The sequence below is a fragment of the Pseudophryne corroboree genome, chromosome 3 (assembly GCF_028390025.1).
Source record: "Pseudophryne corroboree isolate aPseCor3 chromosome 3, aPseCor3.hap2, whole genome shotgun sequence".
In the NCBI taxonomy this organism is placed as follows: Eukaryota; Metazoa; Chordata; class Amphibia; order Anura; family Myobatrachidae; genus Pseudophryne; species Pseudophryne corroboree.
In genome coordinates, this window is record NC_086446.1 from 314,264,312 (window position 1) to 314,291,140 (window position 26,829).

Genomic DNA, 26,829 nt, shown 5'->3' on the forward strand with positions numbered 1-26,829 from the left:
CCAGCTCACACCCCAGCGCCAAAGTGCAGGTCTGAAAACACCCTCAAGTGTCACAGAGCTGCAGCGCTATATATCTGTATAGAAATATTCTGCCCCCCCCTTGCTTTTATAGCCCCTGGTACTTGTCTGCTGTGAGGAAGGACCAGCGTTGCTGCTTGGAGGAGGAAATGACGCCGAGTGAGCCTGGAGGAAGAAGCCCCGCCCCCAACATGGCACGCTTCTTCCCGCTTATTTTTACATGTTTATCCTGGCGGGGGTTTGCGGGCAGTGTACAGATATGCCAGCCTTATTTATGAGGTATTTTTAGCTCCCCAGGGCGCACGCCCCCCCCCCCCAGCGCCCTGCTCCCAGCGGTGTGTACAGTCCGGGAGCCTGGCGCGCACTGAGCAAATCATGCTACGCGGTACCTCTATATGCCGTCTTTGTTGAAGAGAAGATGTCTTTTCCTCACATACTCACCGGTCTTCTGACTTCTGGCTTGAAGAGGGGGGGGGACGGCAAGCTGTGAAAGCGAGCATCCAAGAGAGCCCGGCGTTCATCTCCCCTCAGGAGCTGAAGGCATCCTGTCAGCAGCAGCAGAGACCTGAAACTCATTAGAAGTGGGTCTAGACTGCTCTCCCCTCTTTCCCACGAAGCAGGGAGTCTGTAGCCGCCAGATCTCCCCAAAATAAAAAACCTAACATTAAGTCTTTTCAGAGAAACTCTAAGAGCTCCCCCGAGTGCCTCCATCTCGCAGGGCACATTTTCTAAACCGAGTCTGGGGAGGGAGGAGGGATATAGAGGGAGGAGCCAGGTCACGCCCCCTTTGAAAGTCTTAAAGTGCCCATGTCTCCAGCGGATCCATCTATATCCCATGGTTCTTTTGGTGTCCCCAACATCCTCAAGGACGTAATAGAAATGTCTCTTAAACCTACTTGCTGGAACATCAACTTTGATTGAGAGACAGCTGTAATAGGAAAAGTAATGGACAGACATATTTACATTTTAATATGTTCTACTCCAAAGCATACTTAAACCAATACTTTGTTATACTGTGTTTTTCTACCACCAGAGCTATAGATACTCAACCCCCCTTTATAAACACTTCTAAGGTTTGCTTTAGTTGGCTAACTAAATAGAACACTTAAATTCCTTTTACACTGCACTGTCCAGCCATCTCAGGAGGCTGTAAGAAGAAATGTCACCCCTGCGGCTACCAGGCATCTAAAACAGAGCAACATCTGAATTGCTCCGTTTTGAGCCCACTAGTGGTAGCCGCTGGTAAAAAAAACAATATGAATTGGCCCCTAATGTGCTGAAACAATAAAACATAACATAAAATATAAATAAAGAAAAAGCAATAATATTAATGAAATGTTGTAATCATATATAAATGATTTACACAGATAATATCCTATAATTAAGAATGAAAAATAAAAAGATATGCTATATAATACCAAACAATATATTACTCAGCGGCTGAATAAATTACTTATCAACTCTGAAACCACCCCTCTATTGCGTAGCAACACGAGCAGAATTGTGATAGACACTATGGGGCATATTTATTATTAAATATTTGTAGCATGTTCTTCAACACCACCTGTTTTCCGGGGATACCCGCAAATATAAGTATTACCCAAATGTATAAGGAGGGACTGCAGCAAATATCTCCATATCTACCGAGGTACCCCCATTTCTGACAGAACCCACAATCTCCATGTGCAGCTGCAGACTTATCTAAAGATGGCATTAGTCCATGGGCAACACTTTGCAAAGTTTACTGGGGGAGGCTCTCTCTGGAACCCTTCCAGACAGTACTAGACTGACTGCACATGCCCGGCAGTACTCGGGAGGCCTGCTAGAGGAATGAAGGGACTGCTCTTATGGTCCCTTAACTACATACACATCAAAAGGACGGGCTTCTTTCACATGATATTTGGGGATGCAGTCAGGATCCCGACAGTCACAATACTGACAGCATAATTCCTACGATCAGAATCAAGACGGTAAGTACTATGGGTTTTGGTTAGGCTGCTTGGGGGGATGCGGAGTAAGGGCTAGGCTGAGGGAATGGATGTTCAGGGATAAAATACTTATCGGGCTCAGTCAGGATTTTGAACACTGGAAGCCGTGAATTCCATACCCAGCACATTATTTGATACATGTGCCACTTGATACATTTCAGTGGTATTATTATCATATACTGCAAAGAGATTTTGGGCACTAATACTGCACCAGATCGCACTGAAAGTGTAATTATTGATATATGTGTCTCTATATAACTGGTCATCTCCAAGAAGCCAAAAGACTTCTTAACAATGTGAACACATATTTTAAGTGGGCATCAACTACCAGTAAAAGATAGTCAGAAAAGATTTACATTGTTAGCCAAAGCCTGTTTGCACTACCTCAATACTTTCCCTAACAAAACAGCCGCAAATCAATAACATCTTCAGAAAGATCTATCATATCTGAAAAATACATTTATCCAACATCAAATCTTTCTCACTATACAGATGACATTCTGATGTAACCAGTATTAACCAAACGTCTTTCTTATACAAAGGTCTCTACATGAATCCTAAGTAAGGACTTACGTTGGGACACATCCTGGTTTTGGGTGACAATCAAGACTTTGAAAAGCTCCATTTCCCATGCAAAAGGAGTCCTTGCAATAGAATCATATCTCAGAGAATACTACTGTAACAATAAAAGGGAGACAGTTTATTCTGGATGTTGTTTCTTTAATGCTCGCAATAATTTGTTTCTGTTTGATTAACAATATCTTTTATAAGCCAATATCACAGCTCTGAAAACGTATTGATGTGAAGTTATGATGCAGAAAATATCTACAAAAGCATTGGTCTAAGACCCCTTTCACATCGCACAAATAACCCGGTACCGACACGGCATATTGCCGTGTCGAACCGGGTCAGTGTGCGATGTGAAAGCACACTGGGCGATTTAGCGGGTCGCCTGACCCGGTAAATCAACCCGGTAAAAAAGAAGGGTTTTACCCGGGTTGATTACCGGGTCAGGTGCGGTGTGAATGGGAGCCGTGTCGATGCGACACGGTTCCCATTCACAAGATAGGGAGAGGCGGCGCTGGAGATGAGCTCATCTCCCGACGCCGCCTCCACCCCTGCTGCGGCCTCCGTTGTCATGGCAACCGACCCGGTATATTGCCGGGTCGGGAAGCCTGCAACGGAGCGCAAATGCCGGATCCCACCCGGTAAGTACACGTTTGTCTTACCGGGTAGGACCCGGCATTTGCGGTGTGAATGCAGCATCAGACAATATCAGATTTTAGTGGTGCTATACAGATGGCATGGGGATGGTCTGGGGAGGAGTCAGATATTGTTTTACTGATATTTTTAAAATAAAATAATTTTACATTTTTGACATGTAAAATTGATCGTACAAACTACCAGGGCACTCCAAAGAAATGAATATTAACCAATGATTGGCCAAGAGCAGTGCTCTTAGCTAATCATCGCTTCCCCATTCATTTCTATGGAGTGATCCGTTTTGCACAGACTCGTGGATGTATACATAAAACAGAAGAGGACTTGTTCCAAGGATTTAGGGAGTATTAAACTGGAGAATGAGGGATGTGTGGGTGGGTGGGTGGGTGGGTGGGTGTGTGTGTGTGTGGGGGGGGGGGGGGGGGGGGGGGGTGAGTGTTTTTTTTCAGCAAATAACTAAAATATCCGGTGTGTCTAAGTTTTTTGGGTTTTTCTTAACAGGCATGTAGGCACTTGTGGTGCTACAAGTGCCATCATGCCTGGGCATGCTTGCTGGGACTTGTAGGCTGCCTGTAAAGAATGTTTAAAACAATGTATTACCATTAACCCCGTACACAATGCCAGCAGAGGTGCGGGAATAGTCCCTTAGGAGATGGGACCCCATCTGTATTTGGGGTTGTGGGTGGGTGTGGTAGCTGCCCTACTTTCCGAGGGATTCCAGACCCTGGTAGACCAGTTTGCGGCTAGTTAACATTATGGCAGGAGTGTTTCCGCTGCTAGCGTTTCCTAGTGCCAACTGCTGTCCCTCCTACGCATCCGACCGAGCTATTCAAACCAGCTGGCAGCATTTCAGCTTGCATACCCCAAAAGAGGTGGTATTGCCCACTTCAGGAACCACTGCAATGAAATGTAGATTTATTTTTGACCATATTAAAGAGAACTGTGATCAGGTAGTCCCGCCTACAGGGGGAGGGGGTAATCGCTGTGCTGGTGTGCGATCGCATGTGCAGGAGAGCTGCACAAACAGGAGTTTGTGCAGTCTCTGCACAGCCCAGGACTTCCTGTGCGATGCCCAGGACTTCGGGGCCGGAGCAGATGTCAGAAACACTCCCTCCAAACGCCTGGTCCCTCCTGCGTTTTTCCAGACACTCCTCTAAAACGGCCAGTTGCCACCCACAAACGGTGTCTTCTTGTCAGTCACCATTCAATCACTTTTTTTCGCACCAACCCATCGCACCTGCGCATTGCGGTGCATACGCAGTTCAGACCTGATCGTCCGCTGTGCGAAAACGCACAGCAGCGATCAGGTCTGAATCGGCCCCAATGTTCTATGGGACAGAAGCACTTAAACCTATTACTAATGTGTAATATAAAAATATACACATTGGGGGGAATTCAATTGTTTGAAAAGTCAGTTGGGTGTCAGTTTTTTTTTGTCTATTAGACAGGAAAAAACAGACTCCCAACTGGCTTTTCAAACAATTGAATAACCCCCATAGAATATTAGTTTACGGGTGGAATGTAATTGTTCCGGGCTCCCATTAATTATATTGCTTGTAGCGTCTAAGTCTTAGTTAGGGCACCCAAACCACTGAGTTTTTGCACAATTTTCCACGTGGTTGGCTATTAGAAACAGTTCCTGGGAGAACGATTATGCTATTTAACCATCAAACCAGAGGATTATTTATATTATATATATATATAATATATATATATATATATATAAGAATTTACTTACCGATAATTCTATTTCTCGTAGTCCGTAGTGGATGCTGGGGACTCCGTAAGGACCATGGGGAATAGCGGCTCCGCAGGAGACTGGGCACAAAAGTAAAGCTTTAGAACTACCTGGTGTGCACTGGCTCCTCCCCCTATGACCCTCCTCCAAGCCTCAGTTAGGATACTGTGCCCGGACGAGCGTACACAATAAGGAAGGATTTTGAATCCCGGGTAAGACTCATACCAGCCACACCAATCACACCATATAACTTGTGATCTAAACCCAGTTAACAGCATGATAACAGAGGAGCCTCTAGAAAAGATGGCTCACTACAGCAATAACCCGATTTTTTGGTAACAATAACTATGTACCAGTATTGCAGACAATCCGCACTTGGGATGGGCGCCCAGCATCCACTACGGACTACGAGAAATAGAATTATCGGTAAGTAAATTCTTATTTTCTCTAACGTCCTAAGTGGATGCTGGGGACTCCGTAAGGACCATGGGGATTATACCAAAGCTCCCAAACGGGCGGGAGAGTGCGGATGACTCTGCAGCACCAAATGAGAGAACTCCAGGTCCTCCTCAGCCAGGGTATCAAATTTGTAGAATTTTACAAACGTATTTGCTCCTGACCAAGTAGCTGCTCGGCAAAGTTGTAAAGCCGAGACCCCTCGGGCAGCCGCCCAAGATGAGCCCACCTTCCTTGTGGAATGGGCTTTTACAGATTTTGGCTGTGGCAGGCCTGCCACAGAATGTGCAAGCTGAATTGTACTACAAATCCAGCGAGCAATAGTCTGCTTAGAAGCAGGAGCACCCAGCTTGTTGGGTGCATACAGAATAAACAACGAGTCAGATTTTCTGACTCCAGCCGTCCTGGAAACCTATATTTCCAGGGCTCTGACAACGTCTAGCAACTTGGGAGTCCTCCAAGTCCCTAGTAGCCGCAGGCACCACAATAGGTTGATTCAGGTGAAACGCTGAAAACCACCTTAGGGAGAAACTGAGGACACGTCCTCAATTCCGCCCTGTCCGAATGGAAAATCAGATGAGGGCTTTTACAGGATAAAGCCGCCAATTCTGACACGCACCTGGCCCAGGTCAGGGCCAACAGCATGACCACTTTCCATGTGAGATATTTTAACTCCACATATTTAAGTGGTTCAAACCAATGTGACTTTTGGAACCCAAAAACTACATTTAGATCCCAAGGTGCCACTGGAGGCACAAAAGGAGGCTGTATATACAGGACCCCTTTCACAAACGTCTGAACTTCAGGAACTGAAGCTAGTTCTTTTTTGGAAGAAAATTGACAGGGCCGAAATTTGAACCTTAATGGACCCCCATTTCAGGCCCATAGACACTCCTGTTTGCAGGAAATGTAGGAATCGACCTAGTTGAAAATTCCTCCGTCGGGACCTTACTGGCCTCGCACCATGCAACATATTTTCGCCAAATGCGGTGGTCATGTTTTGCGGTTATATCTTTCCTGGCTTTGATCAGGATAGAAATGACTTCATCCGGAATGCCTTTCTCCTTCAGGATCCGGCGTTCAATCGCCATGCCGTCAAACGCAGCCGCGGTAAGTCTTGGAACAGACAGGGTCCTTGCTGGAGCAGGTCCCTTCTTAGAGGTAGAGGCCACGGATCTTTCGTGAGCATCTCTTGAAGTTCCGGTTACCAAGTCCTTCTTGGCCAATTCGGAGCCACGAATATAGTGCTTACTCCTCTCCATCTTATAATTCTCAGTATCTTGGGTATGAGAGGCAGAGGAGGGAACACATACACTGACTGGTACACCCACTGTGTTACCAGAGCGTCTACAGCTATTGCCTGAGGGTCCCTTGACCTGGCGCAATACTTGTCGAGTTTTATAAACATGTGGAAGACTTCTGGGTGAAGTCCCCACTCTCCCGGGTGGAGGTCGTGTCTGCTGAGGAAGTCTGCTTCCCAGTTGTCCACTCCCGGAATGAATACTGCTGACAGTGCTGTCACATGATTTTCCGCCCAGCGAAGAATCCTTGCAGCTTCTGCCATTGCCCTCCTGCTTCTTGTGTCACCCTGTCTGTTTACGTGGGTGACTGCCGTGATGTTGTCCGAATGGATCAACTCCGGGTGACCTTGAAGCAGAGGTCTTGCTGAGCTTAGAGCATTGTAAATGGCCCTTAGCTTCAGGATATTTATGTGAAGTGATGTCTCCAGGCTTGACCATAAGCTCTGGAAATTCCTTCCCTGTGTGACTGCTCCCCAGCCTCGCAGGCTGGCATCCGTGGTCACCAGGACCCAGTCCTGAATGTGCGGCCCTCTAGAAGATGAGCACTCTGCAACCACCACAGGAGAGACACCCTTGTGCTTGGTGACAGGGTTATCCGCTGATGCATCTGAATATGCGACCCGGACCATTTGTCCAGCAGGTCCCACTGGAAAATTCTTGCGTGGAATCTGCCGAATGGGATTGCTTCGTAGGAAGCCACCATTTTACCCAGAACCATTTTATTGATGTACTGAGACTTGGCTCGGTTATAGGAGGTTCCCGACTAGCTCGGATAACTCCCTGACTTTCTCCTCCGGGTGAAACACCTTTTTCTGGACTGTGTCCAGGATCATCCCTAGGAACAGAAGACGAGTCGTCGGAATCAGCTGCGATTTTGGAATATTGAGAATCCAATCGTGCTGCCGCAACACTACCTGAGATAGTGCTACACCGACGTCCAACTATTCCCTGGATCTTACCCTTATCAGGGAATCGTCCAAGTAAGGGATAACTAAAATTCCCTTCCTTCGAAGGAGTATCATCATTTCGGTCATTACCTTGGTAAAGACCCGGGGTGCCGTGGATCATCCATACGGCAGCGTCTGAAACTGATAGTGACAGTTCTGTACCATAAACCTGAGGTACCCTTGGTGAGAAGGGTAAATTGGGACATGAAGGTAAGCATCCTTGATGTCCCGAGACATCATGTAGTCCCCTTCTTCCAGGTTCGCAATCACTGCTCTGAGTGACTCAATCTTGAATTTGAACCTCCGTATGCAAGTGTTCAAGATTTTAGATTTAGAATCGGTCTCACCGAGCCGTCCGGCTTCGGTACCACAACAGTGTGGAATAATACCCCGTTCCCTGTTGCAGGAGGGATACCTTGATTATCACCTGCTGGGAATACAGCTTGTGAATGGCTTCCAAAACTGCCTCCCTGTCAGAAGGAGACATCGGTAAAGTCGACTTTAGGAAACGGCGAGGGGGAGACGTCTCGAATTCCAATTTGTACCCCTGAGATATCACCTGAAGGATCCAGGGGTCTACTTGCGAGTGAGCCCACTGCGCGCTGAAATTCAGTGAGACGGGCCCCCACCGTGCCTGATTCTGCTTGTAAAGCCCCAGCGTCATACTGAGGGCTTGGCAGAGGCGGGAGAGGACTTCTGTTCCTGGGAACTGGCTGATTTCTGCAGCCTTTTTACTCTCCCTCTGTCACGGGGCAGAAATGAGGAACCTTTTGCCTGCTTGCCCACGAAAAGACTGCGCCTGATAATACGGCGTCTTCTTATGTTGAGAGGCGACCTGGGGTACAAACGTGGATTTCCCAGCTGTTGCCGTGGCCTCCAGGTCTGAAAGACCGACCCCAAATAACTCCTCCCCTTAATAAGGCAATACTTCCAAATGCCGTTTGGAATCCGCATCACCTGACCACTGTCGTGTCCATAACCCTCTACTGGTAGAAATGGACAACGCACTTAGACTTGATGCCAGTCGGCAAATATTCCGCTGTGCATCACGCATATCTAGAAATGCATCTTTTAAATGCTCTATAGGCAATAATATACTGTCCCTATCTAGGGTATCAATATTTTCAGTCAGGGAATCCGACCACGCCAACCCAGCACTGCACATCCAGGCTGAGGCGATTGCTGGTCGCAGTATAACACCAGTATGTGTGTAAATACATTTTAGGATACCCTCCTGCTTTCTATCAGCAGGATCATTAAGGGCGGCCATCTCAGGAGAGGGTAGAGCCCTTGTTCTTACAAGCGTGTGAGCGCTTTATCCACCCTAGGGGGTGTTTCCCAATGCACCCTAACCTCTGGCGGGAAAGGATATAATGCCAATAACATTTTAGAAATTATCAGTTGTTATAGGGGGAAACCCACGCTTCATCACACACCTCATTTAATTTCTCAGATTCAGGAAAACTACTGGTAGTTTTTCCTCACCGAACATAATACCCCTTTTTGGTGGTACTCGTATTATCAGAAATGTGTAAAACATTTTTCATTGCCTCAATCATGTAACGTGTGGCCCTACTGGAAGTCACATTTGTCTCTTCACCGTCGACACTGGAGTCAGTATCCGTGTCGGCGTCTATATCTGCCATCTGAGGTAACGGGCGCTTTAGAGCCCCTGACGGCCTATGAGACGTCTGGACAGGCACAAGCTGAGTAGCCGGCTGTCTCATGTCAATCACTGTCTTTTATACAGAGCTGACACTGTCACGTAATTCCTTCCAACAGTTCATCCACGCAGGTGTCGACCTCCTAGGGGGTGACATCACTATTACAGGCAATCTGCTCCGTCTCCACATCATTTTTCTCCTCATACATGTCGACACAAACGTACCGACATACAGCACACACACAGGGAATGCTCTGATAGAGGACAGGACCCCACTAGCCCTTTGGGGAGACAGAGGGAGAGTTTGCCAGCACACACCAGAGCGCTATATATATATATATATATATATACAGGGATAACCTTATATAAGTGTTTTTCCCCTTATAGCTGCTGTATCTTTAATACTGCGCGTAATTAGTGCCCCCCTCTCTTTTTTTAACCCTTTCTGTAGTGTAGTGACTGCAGGGGAGAGCCAGGGAGCTTCCCTCCAACGGAGCTGTGAGGGAAAATGGCGCCAGTGTGCTGAGGAGATAAGGCCGCCGATAAGGGGGCGGAGCCTATCTCCCGTTTTTCTATGTATTCTGGCAGGGGTTCAATTCATCATATAGCCCAGGAGCTATATGTGATGCATTTTTTGCCATCCAAGGTGTTTTTATTGCGTCTCAGGGCGCCCCCCCCCAGCGCCCTGCACCCTCAGTGACCGGAGTGTGAAGTGTGCTGAGAGCAATGGCGCACAGCTGCAGTGCTGTGCGCTACCTTGTTGAAGACAGGACGTCTTCTGCCGCCGATTTTCCGGACCTCTTCTGTCTTCTGGCTCTGTAAGGGGGCCGGCGGCGCGGCTCTGGGACCCATCCATGGCTGGGCCTGTGATCGTCCCTCTGGAGCTAATGTCCAGTAGCCTAAGAAGCCCAATCCACTCTGCACGCAGGTGAGTTCGCTTCTTCTCCCCTTAGTCCCTCGATGCAGTGAGCCTGTTGCCAGCAGGTCTCACTGAAAATAAAAAACCTAAAACTAAACTTTTCACTAAGCAGCTCAGGAGAGCCACCTAGTGTGCACCCTTCTCGTTCGGGCACAAAAATCTAACTGAGGCTTGGAGGAGGGTCATAGGGGGAGGAGCCAGTGCACACCAGGTAGTTCTAAAGCTTTACTTTTGTGCCCAGTCTCCTGCGGAGCCGCTATTCCCCATGGTCCTTACGGAGTCCCCAGCATCCACTTAGGACGTTAGAGAAATATATATATATATATATATATATATATACACACATACATACATACATACATACATACTCCTCTGTGTGGTCCGGCACTCACCGCTCCCGACAGGTTACTTGCTCCGGTGCCCTCCTTAGAGGTTGTTGCTATCTCAATGTATACGGAGAAGAAAGGCGGCACTCGGAGACTGGCAAATTCGGTGAAACAAAACCATCAAGTGTTCAATCACATCTACGTTTCGGGGGACGTACCCCCTTCCTCAGGACAAACTGAGGAAGGGGGTACGTCCCCCGAAACGTAGATGTGATTGAACACTTGATGGTTTTGTTTCACCGAATTTGCCAGTCTCCGAGTGCCGCCTTTCTTCTCCGTATATTTTACATACATATATATATACATATATATATATATATATATATATATATATATATATATATATATATATATATATATATATATATATATATATATATATATATATATACACACACACACACACACACACATATATACATACATATATATATATACACGACGCTATAACCTAGCACAATTTTAATTGTTATCTTACGTCAGGATTTTGAGTTCTTGAACCAATCTCTTTGTATTCTGATTTACCCTATTTAATGTGTACTATAAGATGACTTCAAAACAGACTGATTGGGATGTCGGGAGAGACGGTGCGACCATGCTGCATTCAACATTATGACCCTCGTCTGCGATATCTCCCATGTGACCTGTATGCAGGACCAACGGGCAGCGTCGCAGACGACGAGCGGGAGTGTGCATTGTCCAATATATCTATATGCCTGTACACACTAGACGATATAGTTCTGAACTGGCTGATATCGGCCAGATCGTGCGTGATATCGCCTAGTGTGTACGCCCCCTTAGGGGAAGAATACACAGATTGTCAGCTGTCTGAGCTGCAAATGCCCTACACGTGACTGAAATAACCATGTAGCCACCACTGCTGCTGTCAGGACTAGGTAAGTCACCGCTAGCCGACCAGGTAAAATTTGTCAACAGTCACGGCAGGCCGGCCGATTTCCCCAGAGACAATCAATCTGAATATCACCACAAGTGACTTATGGTTACCTCAGCACATGTGGTTAATGAAAACCTGGTAACTGCCACCAGCAGGGGAACCCCAAAACATCAATGTATGGACACCGGACAGTCCTCTGCAGCTATCTGCATCCAGAATTGTTAATTGCAAACTCGCTTAAATTCGTTAGTAGCTTTGGTCGCACAGATTCACCAAGAGGCACGGAGAATACGTTAGAATTAATTATGTTTTAATTCTAACAAAATCGTCCAAGATAAGAGTATACAAAAATGATTCCAAATAGACAAATACAATGCATATAAATCTCAGAAAAATAAAAACAGGGTATGATAATGCAGGGAAAAGTACTGAGAAGATTTATGATGCGAGGGGACTTCACAATTTAGAACGGGTCATTTCCCAACTCTCATGTCTGAATATCCTAAGAAAATTACAGTCTATCATGTCGACATATCAGTGGTGCCAACATGATGAATGTCAACCTTGTATACTACACCCATCAAGATGGTGATAGAGAGATAACATAATTCTAACTGGGACTTGGGTTAGGCTACAGCTACAAAACAGCAGAAAGTATTACAGTATGATTCGGTTTTTCCAGACAAGGATTTTGAAAAGTTTTGTTTACATCACACTCCATACGGAATGCGCGAAGAGCAAACTGATCTATGGCACGCACTGGGATTAATACTGTGTCTGAACACCTCGTCGTTCACATAGGCAGCTGTACAAAATATGGACCAGGTCAAAACACTATAAAACTATGCATGTACAATTTATTCCCATATTCCTCTTACACGCAGAGTACACTGCTGCCTGTGTGAACTGCAGACATGTGCGAGGATAAATGATAACAGCGCTTACAGTAAATTCAAATAAATGTTACACAAGCAAACTACTCTGAAACAATGCATGATCAAATTCCAAGTGATTGGACCAGATGTAATGAAGTACCAGGTGGCTGGAGGTGCGGGTACTAGGCTCTGACTTTTTTCTAAAGCGGCAATCATTACAAGGCATGGTTTTGCATTGTACAATGATTTGCAGCTTTAAAAAAAAAAAAAAAAAGTCAAGACGCCCGTGAACCCACACCTCCAGCCAGTTCATACTTATCACATCCAGCCCCTTGTCTGAACTAAAACAAAAGCTAGGAAATCTTGACTAAAAACACCTGAAGATCATCAATGTCACTTGCTTTTTTCAAGTAGAGAACTGGTGTTTTTTGATTCAGATTAATGCAAGGATTTAAATATTTGATGACTGCTTGAACCTGGTCAAATGACTAGCCTAAAGAATTTTGTGTGTGACTTGTGGTAGGCATTAGGTAGCGACAGTGTACACAGTCTCTGACCATATCCAAATGGCAGTATGAAAGACCCTGTTTATTTGGGATGTAGTACATTGCAGCGTTTTGTGCATCTTCAGCTTTCTGGGGAATGCAGTGACCTAGCACTTTGACCATAACTAAGCTCATATTACTGCACATATATTAAGTTGCATTACCACCCACAAAAATATTTTCCTAAAGTAATCCTTTCACTTAGCTGGTAAGCTGGGGCTCATTATGTATAGTAGTTTGTTTTGAGTGAATTGGCAGTGCTATAAAACCGAACCAACAAATAAATTGAGCAAAAAGCAATGTGTAAGCAAGTGGATAAATACAGATGTGAATTAATTTATACGCAATGTGCCATTTTAAGATGGCGCATCCTACACACTGCTATTGTAGGTTTTCTGGTAGTGCTGACACTACAAGTTTTCCCTCGCATCACATAAACCTAGGATGTTGGCACTAACAGAAGCGACATTACACTAAATAAAAATGGCTCCATAGACTGCGGTTTAGGATTGGCTCTTCTGGTCTATTATGTCATATTCATATTTATCATGGATTTTGTGATGAACATGTTTGACCAGCATTTACGGTTTTAGGACTGCATGAACGGCTTATTGAGGTGCATCAGGGCTGGTGAGAGTCTGTATAGCAAGTTTTGTGTTTTGTTATTAAATGTATTAAAACATTTATCCTTCATCCACTAAAGGTCACTGGAGACTTACGATAGTGGGGTATAGATGGGTGGATGAGTGGAGCTGGCACTTCAAAAATGTGTAAGTGTGACTGGCTCCTCCCCTCAATTCCCCCCTCCAAACCAGTTTTATAAATGTGCTGGATCAATCGCTGGGCCTTCTGCACATATTATTAATTTAGCTTATTTTTACTGTTATTTTACATGCAGGACAGTCAAACAGCTCTGCCCCGTCTGCCTACATACGAGGGAGGTGCTGTGTGCAACCTTGTTAGACCTATCGCAACTGTTCATGGTGTGTGTCTGGGTCACCGCAGCCCATGGCCATCAAGGCACAGCAGCAGTATGCATAAACTCAATTAGCAGAGAGTCCGGGGAACAAGGCGGTGATAGGCACTGTAAGTTACTGGTTCCAATGCGCGCATTAACGTTTTAAAATGCGCGCCTGCAGCAGCTATGATGGAGTTAAGGGGGGGGGGAGGGCGGGGGAGCGGATCTTGGCTCCATGCAGGCTCACTCCTCCCAGCTTCCCCAGGCTTCCTGTAGACCAGGCCTGGCCAACCTGTGGCTATCCAGATGTTGTAAAACTACACATCCCAGCATGCCTTGCCACAGTTTTAGCTTCCCTAATAGTACAACGATAGCAAAGCATGATGGGACTTGTAGTTTTATAACAGCTGGAGAGCCACAGGTTGGCCAGGCATGCTGTAGACGCTGGACAGCCCCAGCAGACACATGACACCGCCATTTTAGTGACTAGGAAGCACACTTACAGCTGCACACAGCGCTACAGTCACAGTCTTTGGGCATCCATCGCTGCATCCTTCTGCAGCCTCTGCCCTGATTAATGAGGCTTGCTATCGTCTGGCAGCTCAATTTGGTCTCATTGTCCAAAGCTGCATGGACTGCCTGGCTGCAGAATAACGTCACTGTGTGTATGCCAAAGTCGGGCGGACCAGGCCGGGAGGGGGACACACTAGGTGATGTCGCTCATGGACCACATTGCCTTAGGTTTACACAGGCTCAAGCAGGAGCCCTGTCATGTGACTCACGTGAAACTACTGCTTCACCCTCACAGTGGGCTCCTCCAGTACAGGACACTACACCAGCCTGGGCTGCCGAGCTACTCGATGTCATGTCTGATTTAACCAGAAAACGGTCAGTCTCTCATAAAGATAGAGAGGCATCCAGATCACAGATTACTCCGCAGGGGCCCTTGTCAGGCCCTAGCAAGATCTGTGGCGGTACTAGAACATGTCAGGGGTTCCTGTACACAGGTTCCAGGACCTCCAGCCCAGCCCCTAACAAAGAAGAAGCGGTTACCTTCCGTCTACAGTCAGACGGCTCGGAGGAGGAAGACAATGCCTCTACGATTGATGGCGGAGTTTCTGCAGGAATCAGATGAGGATGCTCCTCAACAGGGCTCTGACGTGCATTTCCAGGGAGTTGAGCCACGCATACTTGCAGTGCAACAGTGTTAAAGGTCTCAGATTCAGATCAGAGATCTTCACAAGCATCCTTTTTCAGTAAGAAACAAAAGGTCCTCGATGATTAGTTGTCAATAGCTTGAAAACACCCACCGGTAAATCCTTTTCTCGTAGTCCGTAGAGGATGCTGGGGTCCATTTAGTACCATGGGCTATAGACTGGTCCTTTGGGAGCCACTGGTACTTTAAGAGTTTATTAGTGCGGGCTGGCTCCTCCCTCTATGCCCCTCCTACCAGACTCAGTCTAGAAACTGTGAACGAGAGACTGACATACCTCGAGAGAAGGAAATACACAGATAGTGGTGAGATTCACACCAGCTCACACAACAAAAAAGGAAAGCCAAGCTAAACAACTTGGAACAATTCAGCAACGGCTAAAACAACAATACTGAACCAAGTAACAATGCAGGAATACGAAGCACTGGGTGGGCGCCCAGCTTCCTCTACGGACTCCGAGAAAAGGATTTGCCGGTAGGTAATTAAAATCTTATTTTCTCTTGCGTTCTAGAGGATGCTGGGGTCCATTTAGTGCCATGGGGATGTACCAAAGCTCCCAGAACGGGAGGGAGAGTGCTGAGGTTCCTGCAGAACAGATTGGCCTCTGAGAACCTAAAGTTTGCTCAAAGTATCAAACTTGTAGAACTTAGCAAGCGTGTTCAACCCAGACCAAGTAGTTGCTCTGCAAAGCTGTAAAGCAGAGACACCCCGGGCAGCCGCCCAGGAAAAACCCACTTTATGGAGTTAACAGATGTTGGACATGGCAAGCCTGACGTAGAATAAGCATGCTGGATAGTAACCTGATCAAACGAGAAATCGTCTGCTTTGAAGCAGGACACCCAACCTTGTTGGGATCATAAAGGACGAACAAAGCGTCCGACTCCCTGTGACGAGAGGTTCTCTTCACATAAATCTTCAAAGCCCTCACCACATCCAACGACTTTGAGGTAACTGAGGAGTCAGTAGCCACTGGCACAACAGCTTGGTTGATATGAAAAGCTGACACAACCTTTGGAAGAAACTGCTCACGCGTTCTAAGCTCAGCCCTATCTTCATGGAAAATTAAATAGGGGCTCTTGCAGGACAATGACCCTAACTCTGACACACGTCTAGCAGATGCCAATGCCAACAATGGAACTGTCTTCCAAGTAAGAAACTTGACGTCCACCTCCTGTAAAGGTTCGAACCAATCCGACTGCAGGAAATGCAGCCCCACATTAAGATCCAAAAGGTGCCGTAGGAGGCACAAAGGGTGGTTGGATGTGCAGAACCCCTTTCAAGAATGTCTGAACCTCAGGGAGGGCAGCCAATTTTTTCTGGAAGAAAATGGACAAGGCCGAAATCTGGACTTTTACGAAGCCCAAGCGTAAGCCCACATCCACACCTGCCTGCAGAAAGAGAAACCGTCCCAGTTGAAACTCCACCATTGCAAACTTCTTGGATTCACACCAAAACACATTTCTTCCAAATTTGATGGTAATGTTTAGACGTAAGTCCCTTCCTAGCCTTAAGCCCGACAGGGCTAAGATCTGGCGTTCAACCTCCATGCCGTCAAACGTAGCCACAGTGAATCTTGATAAGCGGACGGCCCCTGTTGAATAAGGTCCTCGCGAAGAGGAAGGGGCCTCGGATCCTCCAGGAGTAATTCCAAAAGATCCGCATACCAAGCCCTCCTTGGCCAGTCCGGAGCAATGAGGATCGCCTGAACTCTTGTTCTTTTTATTAGTTTGAGAATTCTTGGAATGAGTGGAAGTGGAGAGAACACATACACTGACTGGAACACCCACGGAGTTATCAGTGTGTCCACAGCCACTGCCTGTGGGTCTCTCGACCTGGAACAGTACCTACGAAGCTTCTTGTTGAGGAGAGAGGCCATCATGTCTATCTGAGGTACGCCCCAACAGCGTGTCACCTCTGCGAATACCTCCGGGTGGAGGCCCCATTCTCCTGGATGGAGATTGTGTCTGCTGAGGAAGTCCGCTTCCCAGTTGTCCACTCCCAGAATGAAGATTGCTGGTAGCGCCACCACGTGCTTTTCAGCCCAGAGGAGGATTCTTGTTACCTCTGACATTGCAGCTCTGCTCTTCGTTCCGCCCTGTCGGTTTATGTAGGCACTGCCGTTACATTGTCTGACTGAAACTGAATGGCCTGATCTTGCAGAAGATATGCCGCTTGTAGAAGGCCGTTGTATATGGCCCTTAGTTCCAGAATGTTTATCAGAAGTATGGCTTCCAGACTTGACCACTTCCCTTGGAACTTTTCCCCTTGGGTGACTGCACCCCAACCTCTGAGCCTTGCATCCGGGGTTAGAAGGATCCAATTCTGAATCCCGAACCTGTAGCCCTCAAGTAGGCGAGAAGTTTGCAGCCACCAGAGGAGCGAAATTCTGGCTTTCAGCGACAGGCGTATACGCTGGTGCATGTGGAGATGTGAACCCGACCATTTGTCTAGGAGATCCAGTTGGAAGGACCTCGCATGGAATCTTCCTCCGTACTGTAGAGCCTCGTAGCAGGCTACCATCTTTCCCAGAAGGCGAAAGCACTGATGAACCGATACCCGGGCTGGTACGGGATGTACTATTGATTGGATCACCAACGCTTTCTCTACCTGTAGAAACACCCTCTGCACTTCCGTGTCGAGTATCATCCCCAGGATGGGCAGTTTACTTGTTGGTTCCAAATGCGACTTTGGAAGGTTCAGGATCCACCCATGATTCTGGAGCAGTTGAGATGCGAGAGCAATACTCTGCAACAATCTCTCCCTGGACGATGCTTTTATCAGGAGATCGTCCAGATACGGAATTATGTTCACTCCATGTCTGCAGGGGAGTAGGATCATTTCTGCCATGACCTTGGTAAACACTCTCGGTGCAGTGGAGAGGCCAAACAGCAGCGCCTGGACCCAATAGTTCTAGCAACGCAAATCTGAGATAAGCCTGGTGAAACGGCCAGATCGGAACATGAAGATATGCATCCTTGATAAGTAAGGGTTCAATGACTTTAGGTTTAAAATCAGCCTTACCGAACCATCCGGTTTATGCACCACAAACAGGTTTGAGTAATAACCCTTGTGTCTGAGGTGAGGTGGAACAATGACATTTGTTTGGACCAATTTTGAATGGCTTCCTGTAGGATAGCACTTTCTGTCAGCGAAACTGGTAAGCCTGATTTGAACAATCTGTGAGGTGGGAGTTCCTGAAACTCTAGTCTGTAGCCCTGGGTAACAAGGTCTGTCACCCAGGGGTCTAGGCCTGATGACGCCCAGATGTGACTGAAATTTTTTACTCGCTCCCACCTGCCCGACCTCCAGGCTGAGAGGACCACCGTCATGTTGAAGATTTTGAGGACGCAGAACCTGGTTTCTGTTCCTGAGAACATGGTGGTGCAGGTTTTTTGGATTTTCTCCGACCACCCCTAAAGAAGGTGGAAGGGGATTTTGATTTTCTTAAATTTTGCGGTCCAAAAGAACTGCAGTGTGGACGTAGGATAAGATTTCCTAGTCGGTGGAGCTGTTGAGGGGAGAAAGGTTGACTTACCCGCAGCTGCCGTGGAAACGCATCCAATGCATCTCCAAACAGAGCCTGACCTGTGAAGGGTAGATTTTACACACATTTATTGGATTCTGCATCTGCAGTCCATTGGCGTAGCCAGAGTCCTCTGCGTGCTGATACCGCCATGGAAGTAGTCCTTGCATTCAGCATTCCAAGTTCTTTCATGACCTCCACCATGAACCCAGCAGAATCCTGTATGTGGCTCAAAAAAAAAATCAATGTCACACCTATCCATAGTATCAAAGTCCTCTAGTAATGTGCCTGACCACTTTACTAAGGCTTTAGAAATCCATGCACAAGCAATAGTGTGTCTTAACGCCACATCTGTGTCAGTGTATATAGATTTGAGCGTAGTCTCAATCTTGCGGTCATCCGGCTCCTTTAGGGCGGTTGAACCAGGGACAGGTAAAACCACCTTTTTAGACAACCTAGATACAGAAGCGTCTACTATAGGTGGTGTTTCCCATTTCTTTCTATCCTCTTCAGGGAAAGGGAAAGCAATGAGATTTCTTTTAGGGATCTGGAAATTTTTCTCTGGGTTTTCCCAGGATTTTTCAAATAAACAGTTCAGCTATTTTGAAGCAGGAAAGGTGAGAGGATTTCTTATTTTCTGTAAAATAAGATTCCTCTTCCGGCTCAGGTACCTTCTCAGTAATATGCAAAACATCCCTAATGGCTTCAATCATCAACTGCACCCCCTTAGCAAGGGATGCATCCCCCCCCCCTCCCTGCATATCCCCATCACCGTCCCCTGTATCAGAGTCGGAATCAGTGTTAACTTGCATTATTTGGTCAAGTGTACGTTCCTTAGGGTATGTAGGTGGGGTATGGGAGGGAGTAGGAGCTGAATGCTGTAACCCCTCTACAGATTTCCTTAAAAACGGTGTCTCTTTCTCATTATGTGACATCCTAGATTAAATCTGTGATATCATTCCCCTTAAAGAATCCACCCCATGGGGGTTCGGATTAGACAGGTTGGGAAAGTACATTGCAGTCCTGAGTACATGGGATAGACTCTTCAGGAGAGGATACACACTCTGCAGCACAGGATACAGAGCCCTTAGACATAGTAATGTGGATAAATACACATACACAGGAAAATGTCAGACACAGTTTCCCCCAGAGTACCTTCAGAGAGTCACAGAGTATAAGGAACCAGCCACACAGCGCCCCAAAAGGCAGTTCATAGAATAAACGGTCGGCGCTGGCTGAGTAACCTTAATAGGATAAACAGTTCTTATAACACTCTCCCTCCATCCATAACACCCTGGTACCACAGAGGTATGCTGGAATTATGTGGAGGGCAGCGCTCCCTGTCAGCGTCTCATCTGTGTGATCTGCAGGGAGAAAATGGCGCTGGTGAGTGCTGGATCCGCTCAGAGAAGCCCCGCCCCCTGTAATAGCGCGTCTTCCAACACTTAACAGATTATACTGGCCTGAGGTATTTGTGCTGCCAACAGTGGGATTAGCCTCTGGTAGCATAATTGACCAGTGTAGGGTATGTGCGCTGGCCCAGGACGCCCCTCACAGCGCCATACACCAAGTGCCGCTGAGCCTTCCGGTGCACATCCTTTTAGAGCTGCACTCTCACCCTTGTGCCCCATTCCCGCCGGCGACCCGCTTCCCAGTCCCCCGGCGTCCGACTCACCACTCTTTTCTCTTCTGGCTCTGTACGGTGGCGGCCGTACTGCGGGAGTGAGCAGTCGCCTCGTGGGCTTGCGAACAGCACCCTCAGGAGCTCAGGTGTCCTGTCAGCGGAGATAGAGAACCATTAACTTCTAGAGTTGGTTCCTACTCCCCCTCCCCCCTAAGTCCCACGAAGAAGGGAGGCTGTTGCTAGCAGCCTGCCTTTACCTAACTAAACTCAGAAAATAATAAAACTAGAAAATCTCCTAAGAGCTTCCCTAGCTGGGACCGGCTCCTCTGGGCACATTTTCGAAACGGAGTCTGGTAGGAAGGGCATAGAGGGAGGAGCCAGCCCACACTCTCAAACTCTTAAAGTGCCAGTGGCTCCAAAAGGACCTGTCTATACCCCATGGTACTAAATAGACCCCAGCATCCTCTAGGACGCAAGAGAAATTTAAAGTTTCCAAATGCATGCTTTCTTCTTATCCTTTTCCAGTAGTTAGTAGACCAGAGTGAGAGAACCCTCCACAGGTGGACTCTTCTGTGTCTAGGCTCTCAAAAAAAAGACTATATTACCAGTTACAGGCGTTACTTTCTTAAAAGAGTCATTAGACCATAAGTTAGAGACCACTCTAAAATATATCTACACAGTAGCCGGTGTTATCCTTAGAACTGCCCTGAGATGCTTAAGGCCAAGTATCTTAATATCAGAGGTACAAACTTTTTTCCAGGGGGTACTTCGGATTTAGCCTCCCTGGGTTGCTTTGAAAATTTGGAAACTGTAGGACTTCAAGTTCCTATCCTGGAAGACGGTTCTCCTCCTAGCCCTGACATCGGCGAGAAAAGTATCTGAGCAGGGAGCTCTGTCATGTCGCACTCCCTATCTTATTTTCCTTGAGGATAGAGAAAACATCAAACAAGGTCCGCTTTCCTACCAAAAGTGGCGTCATCTTTCCACATAAATCAACCAATTGTCGTTACGGCCTTAGCAGGGGATTCTCCTTCCTCTCATTCGCTGGATGTTGTCCGTGCCCTGCACATTTATGTGTATCAGATGGCTCCGTTGCAAAATTCTGAGATCTATTTTGTACTCCATGATGCAGCTAAGTGAGGTTGACCAGCGTCAAAGCAGACGCTGGCTTGCTGGATACAGCTGGCTGTTAGACAAGCTCATTTGGCTTATTCTTGACCCCCACCAGTTTCCATATGTGCACACTCCACACGTTCAGTGGGACCTGCACGGGCGGCTGCCCGAGGGGGTTCTGTTACGCAGTTGTGTGTTGTGCAGCTACCTGGTCTGGTCAAAAAACACTTGTGTCTGGTTTTACAGGTTTGATACCTTTTCAGCTTCAGACTCAGTTTGGCAGCTGTGTTTTGCAGGTGTCTCAGCACTATCCTACCCAAGGAGGATGCTTTGAGACGTCCCCACGGTCGTAAGTCTCCAGTGTCCCATAGCGGAAGAAGGAGAAAATAAGATTTTACTCACCGGTAAATCTATTTCTCGTAGTCCGTAGTGGATGCTGGGACTCCGTAAGGACCATGGGGATAAGCGGCTCCGCAGGAGACTGGGCACAACTAAAGAAAGCTTTAGGACTACCTGGTGTGCACTGGCTCCTCCCACTAAGACCCTCCTCCAGACCTCAGTTAGGATACTGTGCCCGGAAGAGCTGACACAAATAGGAAGGATTTTGAATCCCGTGTAAGACTCATACCAGCCACACCAATCACACCGTATAACTCGTGATACTATACCCAGTTAACAGTATGAAATATAACTGAGCCTCTCAACAGATGGCTCAACAATAACCCTTTAGTTAGGCAATAACTATAAACAAGTATTGCAGACAATCCGCACTTGGGATGGGCGCCCAGCATCCACTACGGACTACGAGAAATAGAATTACCGGTGAGTAAAATCTTATTTTCTCTGACGTCCTAAGTGGATGCTGGGACTCCGTAAGGACCATAGGGATTATACCAAAGCTCCCAAACGGGCGGGAGAGTGCAGATGACTCTGCAGCACCAAATGAGCAAACTCTAGGTCCTCCTCAGCCAGGGTATCAAACTTGTAGACTGTTGCAAAAATGTTTGAACCCGACCAAGTAACAGCTCGGCAAAGTTGTAAAGCCGAGACCCCTCGGGCGGCCGCCCAAGAAGAGCCCACTTTCCTCGTGGAATGGGCTTTTACAGATTTAGGGTGCGGCAGTCCAACCGCAGCATGTGCAAGTTGAATCGTGCTACAGATCCAGCGAGCAATAGTCTGCTTAGAAGCAGGAGCACCCAGCTTGTTGGGTGCATACAGGATAAATAGCGAGTCAGTTTTCCTGACTCCAGCCGTCCTGGAAACATACTTTTCAGGGCCCTGACTACGTCCAGTAACTTGGAATCCTCCAAGTCCCAAGTAGCCGCAGGCACCACAATAGGTTGGTTCACATGAAAAACTGATACCACCTTAGGAAGGAATTGGGAACGAGTCCTCAATTCCGCCTTATCCATATAAAATACAGATAAGGGCTTTTGTATGACAAAGCCGCCAATTCTGATACACGCCAGGCCGACGCCACGGCCCACAGCATGACCACTTTCCACGTGAGGTATTGTAGCTCCACGGATTTAAGTGGCTCAACCCAATGCGACTTCAGGAAATCCAACACCACGTTGAGATCCCACGTTGCCACTTGAGGCACAAACGGGGGCTGACTATGCAGCACTCCCTTAACAAAAGTCCGAACTTCAGGCAGTGAAGCCAGTTCTATTTTGGAAGAAAATCGATAGAGCCGAAATCTGGACCTTCATGGAACCCAATTTTAGGCCCATAGTCACCTCTGACTGTAGGAAGTGCAGAAATCGACCTAGCTGAAATTTCTCCTTTGGGGCCTTCCTGGCCTCACAGCACGCAACATATTTCCACCATATGCGGTGATAATGGTTTGCATTCACTTCTTTCCTAGCTTTAAATAGCGTAGGGATAACTTCCTCCGGAATGCCCTTTTCCTTCAGGATCCGGCGTTCAACCGCCATGCCGTCAAACGCAGCCGCGGTACGTCTTGGAACAGACAGGCCCCCTGCTGCAGCAGGTCCTGTCTGAGCGGCAGAGGCCATGGGTCCTCTGAGATCATTTCTTGGAGTTCTGGTTACCAAGCTCTTCTTGGCCAACCCGGAACAATGAGTATAGTTCTTACTCCTCTCCTTCTTATTATTCTCATTACCCTGGGTAAGAGAGGCAGAGAAGGGAACACATACACCGACTGGTACACCCACGGTGTTACCAGAGCGCCCACGGCTATCGCCTGAGGGTCCCTTGACCTGGCGCAATATCTTTGTAGCTTTTTGTTGAGGCGGGACGCCATCATGTCCACCTGTGGCCTTTCCCAACGGTGTACAATAATTTGGAAAACTTCTGGATGAAGTCCCCACTCTCCCGGGTGGAGGTCGTGTCTTCTGAGAAAGTCTGCTTCTCAGTTGTCCACTCCGGGAATGAACACTGCTGACAGTGCTAACACATGATTTTCCGCCCATCGGAGAATCCTTGTGGCGCCCTGTCGGTTTACATGAGCGACCGCCGTGATGTTGTCCGACTGGATCAGCACCGGCCGGTGTTGAAGCAGGGTCTAGCCTGACTTAGGGCATTGTAAATGGCCCTTAGTTCCAGAATATTTATGTGTAGGGAAGTCTCCTGACTTTTCCATAGCCTTGGAAGTTTCTTCCCTGTGTGACTGCCCCCCAGCCTCGAAGGCTGGCATCCGTGGTCACCAGGACCCAGTCCTGTATGCCGAATCTGCGGCCCCCTAGAAGATGAGCACTCTGCAGCCACCACAACAGCGACACCCTGGCCCTTGGAGACAGGGTTATCCGCCGATGCATCTGAAGATGCGACCCGGACCACTTGTCCAACAGATCCCACTGGAAAATCCTTGCATGGGACCTGGCGAATGGAATTTCTTCGTAAGAAGCTACCATTCTTCCCAGGGCTCGCGTGCATTGATGCACCGACACCTGTATACGTATTAGGAGGTCTCTGTCTAGAGACGACAACTCCTTGGACTTCTCCTCCGGGAGAAACCCTTTTTATCCTGTTCTGTGTCCAGAACCATACCCAGGAACAGTAGACGCGTCGTAGGAACCAGCTGCGACTTTGGAATATTCAGAATCCAGCCGTGCTGTTGTAGCACTTCCCGAGATAGTGCTACTCCGACGAACAACTGCTCCCTGGACCTCGCCTTTATAAGGAGATCGTCCAAGTACGGGATAATTATTTCGGCCATTACCTTGGTAAATACCTCGGTGCCGGGGACAGACCAACGGCAACGTCTGGAATTGGTAATGACAATCCTGTACCACAATTTTGAGGTACTCCTGGTGAAGAGGGTAAATAGGGACATGCAGGTAAGCATCCTTGATGTCCAGTGATACCATGAAATTCTCCAGGCTTGCAATAATCGCCCTGAGCGATTCCATTTTGAACTTGAACCTTCGTATATAAGTGTTCAAGGCTTTCAATTTTAGAATGGGTCTCACCGAACAGTCTGGTTTCGGTACCACAACATTTTGGAATAGTAACCCCGGCCTTGTTGAAGGAGGGGTACCTTGATTTCACCTGCTGGAAGTACAGCTTGTCAATTGCCGCCAGTATTACCTTTCTCCGAGGGCAGCAGCCAAGGCTGATGTGAGGTAACGGCGAGGGGGAGTCGCCTCGAACTCCAGCCTGTATCCCTGTGATACTATTTGCAGAACCTAGGGATCCACCTGTGGGCAAGCCCACTGGTCCCTGAAGTTCCCGAGATGCGCCCCTACCGCACCTGTCTCCACCTGTGGAGCCCCAACGTCATGCGGTGGACTCAGAGGAAGCGGGGGAAGATTTTTGATCCTGGGAACTGGCTGCTGGTGCAGCTTTTTCCTTCTTCCCTTGTCTCTGTGCAGAAAGGAAGCGCCTTTGACCCGCTTGCTTTTCTGAAGCCGAAAGGACTGTACCTGAAAATACAGTGCTTTCTTAGGCTGTGAGGAAACCTGAGGTAAAAAAATTTCTTCCCAGCTGTTGCTGTGGATACGAGGTCCCAGAGACCATCCCCAAACAATTCCTCACCCTTATAAGGCAGAATCTCCATGTGCCTTTTATAGGCAGCATCACCTGTCCACTGCCGGGTTTCTAATACCCTCCTGGCAGAATGGACATTGCAGTAATTCTGGATGCCAGCCGGCAAATATCCCTCTGTGCATCCTTTATATCTAAGACGACGTCTTTAATATGCTCTATGTTAGCAAACTATTATCCCTGTCTTAGAGTATTATTATCTGACTGGGTATCAGACCACGCTGCAGCAGCACTATTTATACTGAGGCAATTGCAGGTTTCAGTATATAACCTGAGTGTGTATATACAGACTTCAGGATAGCCTCCTGCTTTTTATCAGCAGGCTCCTTCAAGGTGGCCGTATCCTAAGACGGCAGTGCCACCTTTTTTGACAAACGTGTGAGCGCCTTATCCACCCTAAGGGATATCTCCCAACGTGACCTATCCTCTGGCGGGAAAGGGTACGCCATCAGTAACTTTTTAGAAATTACCAGTTTCTTATCGGGGGAACCCACGCTACTTTACACACTTCATTCATTCATCTGATGGGGGAACAAAACACTGGCTGCTTTCTCTCCCCAAAAATAAAACCCCTTTTATGTGGTACTTGGGTTCATGTCAGAAATGCGTAACACATTTTTCATTGCCGAGATCATGTAACGGATGTTCCTAGTGGATTGTGTATATGTCTCAACCTCGTCGACACTGGAGTCAGACTCCGTGTCGACATCTGTGTCTGCCATCTGAGGTAACGGGCGCTTTTTTGAGCCCCTGATGGCCTTTGAGACGCCTGGGCAGGCGCGGGCTGAGAAGCCGGCTGTCCCACAGCTGTTTTATGTCATCCAGCCTTCTATGTAAGGAGTTGACATTGTCGGTTAATACCTTCCACCTATCCATCCACTCTGGTGTCGGCCCCACAGGGGGCGACATCCCATTTATCGGCCTCTGCTCCACCTCCACGTAACCTTCCTCATCCCACATGTCGACACAGCCATACCGACACACAGCACACACACACAGGGAATGCTCTGACTGAGGACAGGACCCCACAAAGTCCTTTGGGGAGACAGAGAGAGAGTATGCCAGCACACACCAGAGCGCAATATAATGCAGGGATTAACACTATAACTGAGTGATTTTTCCCCCAATAGCTGCTTGTATAAACAATATTGCGCCTAAATTTAGTGCCCCCCCTCTCTTTTTAACCCTTTGAGCCTGAAAACTACAGGGGAGAGCCTGGGGAGCTGTCTTCCAGCTGCACTGTGAAGAGAAAATGGCGCCAGTGTGCTGAGGGAGATAGCTCTGCCCCTTTTTCGCGGACTTTTCTCCCGCTTTTTTATGGATTCTGGCAGGGGTATTTATCACATATATAGCCTCTGGGGCTATATATTGTGATGATTTTGCCAGGCAAGGTGTTTATATTGCTGCTCAGGGCGCCCCCCCCCAGCGCCCTGCACCC

At 47.5% G+C, this 26,829-nt stretch overlaps 1 protein-coding gene across 4 annotated transcripts in view; it reads right to left on the minus strand.

The window, feature by feature from the left end:
• The window catches only part of TLK2 (tousled like kinase 2), a 449,799-nt gene that overhangs the window by 400,720 nt on the left and 22,250 nt on the right, over positions 1 to 26,829 (minus strand). For 3 of the 4 annotated variants that reach the window (XM_063959450.1, XM_063959447.1, XM_063959448.1), the window contains exon 2: positions 2,580 to 2,682. The exons of the other annotated variant lie outside the window; for it this stretch is intronic. In XM_063959450.1, coding sequence (XP_063815520.1) covers positions 2,580 to 2,631 — 52 coding nt within the window. In that variant the 5' untranslated portion in view covers positions 2,632 to 2,682. The remainder of the gene's footprint in view (positions 1 to 2,579; positions 2,683 to 26,829) is intronic. 4 annotated transcript variants of the gene reach the window in all.